The sequence below is a fragment of the Pinus tabuliformis genome, chromosome J, assembly GCF_031772625.1.
Source record: "Pinus tabuliformis cultivar Carrire ecotype Pingquan chromosome J, CPIR1, whole genome shotgun sequence".
NCBI lineage: Eukaryota > Viridiplantae > Streptophyta > Pinopsida > Pinales > Pinaceae > Pinus > Pinus tabuliformis.
The window spans coordinates 222,082,367-222,090,342 of NC_142295.1; the positions used below are offsets into that span (position 1 = coordinate 222,082,367).

A 7,976-nucleotide genomic window follows, 5' to 3' on the forward strand; every position below is an offset into this window, starting at 1 on the left:
CGTGCGCTAACCATGAAACCAAACCCTGCGAGCTAATTATAAATAAAATATTTCAATGTCAATTATATATATGGATATATGGTATAATAGAAATCATATATAAAAGAAATAAGCAAGTGGACTCCTTGTAATATTAAGGGGACATTTATTTAAAAACATATCAATAACAAAAAAAAAGCATGTTAATCTACATAATAAATATTTCAATATCTATGTGTATATATATCTCTATCCTCCTCTTCTATAAACTGAGTCAAAACAAGGGATTTGACCCTTGGATCTCTCAATTTCACATTATTTTAATCATCAATTGAACTACCCACATATATATATATATAAATTGTAAAAAAACACTTATTGATATATTCTTAAAAAACAAATTTATAAATACATGAAACATATTCAAAATAAATACATACATGGATCCTAATTTAAAACATGGAATATATACCAAATAAATACATATATGAAACATGGATCTTTTTAACTTTAAATAAGTTCAACTTAAACTAAAGTTAAAAAATTATAATATTTATAAAATAACAATAATATACTTAAATAAAACAAGTAATATATTGTGACAATATTAATTATATATATATATATATATATATATTGATTTTATTAAAAAAATTGATTTAAAATGAATCACGACTTTTTACTTATTATTATATTTATATAGTATAAAACTTTGAATCATTTATAATTTTTATTTGCTTAGAATTGCAAAGATTTGTGCGTTGTGGCTGCTTTAAAGACTATTAATTTTCAAAAGTTTTTAAAATTTAAGAAGCTTTTAATTTCTCGCTGAGTTGTTGCCTGTTAGGTTAAGAAATTGTTGATGTTGAGGTTTTATAATTTTTATTTGCTTAGAATTGCAAAGATTTTTGTGTTGTGGTTGCTTTAAAGATTATTAATTTTCAAAAGTTTTTAAAATTTAAGAAGTTTTTAATTTCTCGCTGAGTTGTTGCCTGTTAGGTTAAGAAATTGTTGATGTTGAGGATTTTAAGAGAACAGTGCGTCATAAAAAGTATGTTGGTCTAACTAGTGAATCCTTTTCCAGCTTTTAGGAGACTCCAATCTTGCTTATAAGTTAAATATTTACCGAAATATTAGACAAACCTACCATTTCATAACACAGTTCTCCAAAAATATCCTCAACATCAATAATTTAATTACTATATCAATAATTTAATTACTACAGAAATATCCAAGCTTAAGAAGTTTATTTCTATTCTAGATAATTTCCCATATTTTCCATATGTTCTTTGAGAACCGTATCCCCAAAACATATTTGCATCACTCAACATATATTACGCCGATTTGTTTGATTTACAATTGATGTCGACGCAAGAAATCTCTCAGTGGAACTCATCTGAACAGGCGAATGCCGGATGATGTCATATCGTAGCAACCTCTGGGATTTAGAAGCGAAGAATACCTTAACATAAGTTTAAGGTATAATCTATAAGCGATATAGCTTCAGTGTTGTTTACTTCCTCATACAGAAATTTAGCTGAGCGGTCCAGACGGGTCCCCCGACTGTTACAGCAAATCCAGCTCGCTTATACTCTACAGTCGTGTGACGGCTACGGTACGCTAGCGCTCCTCGGTACTATTTAACCGAGGGCCTTCCTAAAATCCATATAGTGGAGTAGCCATTATTAGCAGTATAGCTTCTGCTGTTAAGCTACGGAGAAGCGCAGGATGGCAGCGATGGGAGTAGAAGGCGGAGAGCAAGAGAGCAGGGGTTATGAAGATCATGCTACCGCCCCTCTTTTGGATTCGCTAGAATTCAAGCGGTGGTCGTTCTACAGAGCCACCATGGCTGAATTTGTTGCTACGCTGCTTTTCCTCTACATAACACTCACAACCGTTGTTGAAAACAAACGAAGCAAAGGTACCTGCGGCGGAGTGGGGTTGTTGGGAGAAGCCTCCGCTTTCGGAGGAATGATCTCCGTGCTCGTATACTGCATATCGGCAATTTCAGGTATAAGAAGCCAACTGCATTCCTGCAGCCTTGATCATAATCTGATTTCGTATTTCATATTAAACTGAATCACGTTAATAATCAATGCGTGTCTCCAGGGGGTCACGTCAATCCAGCTGTCACGTTTGCACTGTTTCTTGCCCGCAAGGTCTCTCTTCCTCGCGCCCTAGCGTATATTGTAGCTCAATGCCTGGGTGCCCTGTGCGGAACTGCCCTTGTGAGGGGCATGCAGGGGAGCTTTTATGCCTCCACCGGAGGAGGATCGAACTCTGTATCTACCGGTTATTCCAAGGGAACTGCCCTTCTCGCGGAGATAATTGGCACCTTCGTGTTGGTTTACACTGTCTTCTCTGCAGCAGACCCCAAGCGCAAAGCCCGCCACTCCCACATCCCTGTACATAACACAAATCATATTCCACCCTGAAACTCTTTCTCTCTATATATGAAGCTTGGTGTTATGAAATATTCATTCACTGATGTAAATTTACTAATATGACAAGTGGTTAACGCAGGTTTTGGCTCCGATCCCAATTGGGTTAGCGGTATTCTTGGTCCATTTGGCAACCATTCCCATCACAGGCACAGGCATCAACCCTGCCAGGAGCTTTGGGCCCGCTGTGATATACGGCCATAAAAAATCCTTGGACGACCTCGTAAGATTTATCTATAATTCTCTCTTTGGAAGCATTGCATTTTACTGATCTAAATGACGTCAAAGAGGAGATTTATATGGATAGAAATGAAATTTGTGGTTGACTTATTCTTTAATGGATTGAATGTATGGCAGTGGATATTCTGGGTGGGTCCGCTGATTGGAGCTGCGGTTGCTGCGGCGTATCACCAGTACATTCTAAGGGCGGGCCTGAAAAACTCGGCATCATTGCAGAGCCACCCCACCACTGCAGTATAGAATGAAAATTTCACTGGGCCTCTCTTATTATCCCACATTGCAGCAGTTTGATAAGAGGTCATTTATATTGTAAGGTCTCCACTGTGGAATTGTAGTAATAATAATAATATTGATATATGCGTCGCTTTGTGTGGTTTAAAGCTTCATTCTCGGAAGCTTTTTATATCTATTAAATGTAATTCTTCGATCTCCATAAGTCATTTATTGTCAAATTAATTTCATACCATGAAGGTCCTGTTCGGTTTGTGTTCTTTAAATGTTGTTTAAAGGTTCAGTTTGTGAAGCCTCTGATATCTATTAGATGTAATTGTGGATTATTAGTTTTCAGTAATACTTGTTAATATAATTATAATGATAAGCCATCCTAATTAAATGGCACAACATTTATAATAATGCTCATAAGCCTTTAAAATAATTTTAATTAAAAGCTATCGTAATTAAATGGCATAACATTTCTAATCAATCTCATAAGCCTTTAATTTTTTTAAATCTAATTTCTAAGTATTATTCGATAAAATAATTTAATTAAAATCAGTCATAATTAAATGGCATAACATTTCTCATCGGTGCCTGCGCTAAGCTCGAGCCTGAAAGAGCAGTGTACAAATCGAACTTAAAAGTTAATCCAATTAAATAATTCAATAAATCTAATTAAGGGCATATAATTCAATAAAGTTAATTAAATGGATATATATATTTTATGCAGTGACATTGACCCCACCACAGACCAGAATTTGATTTCGGACGCTTGCAGAAAGGGCATCGTGGCAGCCGATGAGGAGGACACAATATTCTGATTTTTATGTAAATTTTTAATTGTTCTGTAAGCCTCGGGAAAACCCGACGTGGCAAGAATTCCTCTTGTCTCTGTTAGGATATTTAGGGTTTTTTTAATCACGTACAGTTAGCGTGCAAGTCTTCATAGCATGGCCAATCAATGGCCAAAAGAGCAGCCAGTATCACTGAAAACACCGTAATTTAATCAGACTGTTTGTTTGCTGAGAAAATTATGGAAATTTGGATAAAATTTTAATAAAATTTGATCGGAATTTTTGTAAATCTAGGATATAATTGTTAAATTTTTAAATTTTAAGTATTTAAGTTTTGGGTGTTGTACAGATTTTTAGTGGTGCTGAATCTATTTCCATCATCAAAAACATAATTCAAACATTGTTGGTGTAAAATTTTTAAATTTTTTTATCAAAATTCAAGCAAATTTTAGCCAGCTGACAGATTCCTCTACCTCTTTCCTACGCCTCGCTAGACACTTCCTTGAAAGACCGAGGCGCAGGACGTCAGACTGAAAGGCCATCTGTATAATCATTTTTCCTTTTAAATATTCTTGTGCGTTTTTGGTCAATGTGAGTGTTTCATGTACCAACCATGTTCTGTAAGTTCTCGTCATGTGTTTGTTATACTATCACTAGGGAGGTACGTGAACGCGAGTCTTCTTGGAGGTGATTCGCGGCTTTATGCTCTCCTGCACTGATGGCAACATCCATTTGTGTAAAGACGCGTACCATTGAAAAACCAATACCATTGCCAAAATGGCAACCAATATCATTGAAAAACCAATTTGACGATCGTGAGACTGAAAGGCCATGCATATAATAGTTTTTCATTTTAATATAACAATTGTTTATAATGCAATTTTTTAGAAGCTTTTCCAGTGAATTTTTCAATATATGCAATATATGTTTTTTAATTTTAGTATACAAACCATGTTCTGTCGATTCTCGTGATGTTTTGTTGTACTGTCAGCAGAGAGGTACGCGAATCCGAGTTTTCTTGGAGGTGATTTGCGGCTTTATGTCCTGGTGCACAGAGGGCAACGCCCATTTATGTGAGAATGTTGGGGGTGAAGCGCAGCAGAAGCATTGGTCGGGCCTTCGTGCACAGAATGAGAGGAGGAAAATAAATAACATAGAGTCCGACTAGCCCGACCCTGACTTGGATGGGACCCAACCCATTGGTCGAGCCTCGCACGAGTCAAACCTCGAAAGGGTCGGAGCAACCTTCGTCGGTGGCTGTGGAGAAAATGAAATGAGGTCTGACCTCAACATGCGTGGGGCTATGTCGTCATAGCGCAGTCTTGGGGCTTGACTAAAGGCAGATTCCATTGTTGCACACACTTGGAAGAAGCGTGGGCTCATTACCCACAAGCCCCTAGAGATTCACTGATGTGGGGACGAAATGAATAAACCCTAGAAATCATCATATATATAAATATATGGTTTACTTAAGAATAGGATTTTAAAAAAATTCCATTCCATTAAAAAAAATAATATGGATGGTCGGATGGTCTAGATTTTATAATGCGAAATTTTTTTCCATTGTATATCTAATTTAATTAGTGAAATTAAGGGTTTTTGGACCCTTTTTCTTTTTCCTATCTTCACTAACATTACAAAGTACAAATGTCATAGTCACATAAATATTTGCATAAATATTTGCATAGTTATATATTTAATTTAAATTACTGTGAAACATGATTTTAAAAATATTGTGTAAAAACAACATAGTAAAATGCCACTCAAAGAATACAAGTTAAGATCCAGCACTGATAAGCACAAGTTTGATCCCTAAAATCGACGTTTATCAGGCTTCCTCAAAATTTCAATGCTCTATCAGTAAAGTAATTGAATCAACCACCAAGGCTCTCAGCCACCAAGGCTTACACGCTCTCAACCACAAGGGCTCTCAGCGATCAAGGCTCAACTCAACCATCAAGGCTCAACTTAGCCACCAAGGCTCTCATTCTAGCCACCAAGGCATACTCATCGCAGACCTAATTTTCTGTGCTCTAATACCATGTTAAAAAATGGAAAGACAAAATTGGAATGAAACTTACACACCGAAACTAGCAGCTCACAGGTGAGCAAGCTACACCTAGAGACTACCCCAAGCAGTATGCTCTATCTCATTAATCATTAAATCATAAATATATAAGTTTACATTCAATTTAGGGAGATAAAATCCATCTCTTAGAAAATAGGAAATAACTCTAATCTAGGATGCACACACAACCATGAAACAAAATTTCTCCATTATTTTCAAAAACGGTGTTGATCGGCGTTGGTTTTAGGGGTCAAACCCGCGTTGATCCGAAAAACTTACGTTATTTTTCCTCAGCGCAGCCTGCAATATGATGAAAGGGCACTAGTGTTTCTTCCTATTGGAGGTGGCTCGAGACTAGAAGTGCCTGAGTTGGTGGATTTGTCCAACGTTTTTTTGAAGGCCATCTGTCTCGAATTGGATCCGTAGCACCCGAATCTAGAGTTGTTGAAGGATCTAGAGTTAGATTCGCAAATCGACTATTGGAGGATCTAGTGTTGGAGCCGTAGATCAGGTGTCGAATTACTAGATCTATAGATTGGACTAGTGGATCTGTTAGTGGAGTCGTGGTTTTGTCATAATGAATAACCACATTGCAGATACGTACCTTAATGAGAGAAATAAGATCAATGGCTCAAATTACGCCAATTGGAAGTTCAAGTTGCAAAATCTTATTGGGGGTTCTAGTGCATGGACAATTGCAAATGAAGATGAAGTAAAGTCAACTACAACCAATGGTGCCACAACTGCATTAGTTCAGGATTGGGAGAATAGGGAAAATAAAGCGAAGGTGTTGTTGAGGATGTTTGTAAAACACAACATAGTTCCTCACATCCAAGAATGCAAAACCACCAATGACATTTTGGTGATGCTCAAGGATTTGTATGAAATGAAAAATACAAATCACCTCTTGTTTCTTAAGAGTAAGATTCTCTCCATCAAAATGGAGGAGAATGAATCCGTTGTTGCATTCATCTCACAGATCAAAGAACTGAGAGACAAGTTGGGCGACATAGGGGAGAAAGTGTCCAATACAGATCTTGTCACAATTACCTTAAATGGTATGACAGAGGATTATCAAATGTTCATTATAGGGCTTGCGGCAAGGGAGAAATCTCCCACCTTTGAAGAGTTGACAGGGATCTTGATGTAGGAAGAAGAGAGGGGTATGAACTTGAAGCCTTAGAATGCAGATTCAACGTTGGTGGTGAAGAAAAAGTTTTTCAATGGGAAACCAGGAAGAGGAAAAAAAAGCAATGGTCTATCCTAGAAAAATCCATTTCAAGGCATGTCATCTGTTAGAAATGATTTAGGAATTATGTTTTTTTACTCTGGCATAATTGATCATATTGCTAGAGATTGTTATAAAGAGAAGACTGATGAAACTAGACACAGACACAAGATGCATACAGGGCATTTTCTTGGTGAAGATCAGAATCATGATCTTAAATTATTTGTGTCTGATGTTGTTCTTGTGCTGAGACCGATCAAGCTGAAACTTGGTTGGTGGAATCTGGAGCATCCACTCATATGACAGGTAATAACATTGGTATGAAAATTTTAAAGAGACCAACAATGGTGCTAACATCTACCTTGGAGATGACAGAGCATATCAAATTAGAGGGTATGGAGATATTCCCGTGATGTTGCCTAATGGTAATATTAAGCGCATCCAGAATGTAATGTATGTACCTGGCATGAAAAAAAAATTGATCTCTGTCTCCATGATTGCAGATCAGAATTTAAAGGTATATTTTTTGAAAATTTACTGTGTTATAAAGGATTTGTTGGATCATCAAAATTCAGTCGCATCAAGAGTACGAGTTGGAGACCTTTATAAGTTGAATGTTACAAGTGTGCCACATCAAGCTGTAACTTCAATGACTATGACAGTAAAATATTTGGTATCAAAGGCTTGGTCACATCAACCTTCATGACTTTTTGTTTCTACCTAAACAAGGTATGGTTGATGGAATTCCTGTTTGAGAGAATGAACATATTGATTGTGAAGGTTGTGCACTTGGGAAAATGCACAAGGATGAATTTCTCTTTAGTTTATATAGGAGAAAGAAAGATATACTCAAACTTGTGCATACTGATATATGTGGACCCATGTAGACAAGGTCGTTAGGTGGAGCTTATTATTTTTTATATTTGTTGATGACTGCATAAGGTATTCTTGGGTATACTTTCATAGAAGGAAAAGTCATGCTTTTGAATATTTTAAAGAATTCAGAAATA

General features: G+C 36.4%; 1 protein-coding gene across 1 annotated transcript; it reads left to right on the forward strand.

Moving 5' to 3' along the window:
- Positions 1-1,664: 1,664 nt before the first annotated feature.
- Positions 1,665-3,121, forward strand: LOC149226504 (putative aquaporin PIP2-8). The gene is made up of 4 exons (XM_089375306.1): positions 1,665-1,990; positions 2,089-2,384; positions 2,503-2,643; positions 2,778-3,121. Exons 1-4 carry the CDS (start codon positions 1,708-1,710, stop codon positions 2,898-2,900), a joined length of 843 nt encoding a protein of 280 aa, XP_089231432.1. The 5' UTR covers positions 1,665-1,707; the 3' UTR covers positions 2,901-3,121.
- Positions 3,122-7,976: the final 4,855 nt, after the last annotated feature.

Excerpts from the sequence above, each read along its gene's own strand:
- LOC149226504 (XM_089375306.1), top strand. The coding sequence starts at position 1,708 with ATGGCAGCGATGGGAGTAGAAGGCGGAGAGCAAGAGAGCAGGGGTTAT. Across the intron at positions 1,991-2,088 it reads CTGCATATCGGCAATTTCAG|GGGGTCACGTCAATCCAGCT; the intron begins GTATAAGAAGCC and ends GCGTGTCTCCAG. Across the intron at positions 2,385-2,502 it reads CCCGCCACTCCCACATCCCT|GTTTTGGCTCCGATCCCAAT; the intron begins GTACATAACACA and ends TGGTTAACGCAG.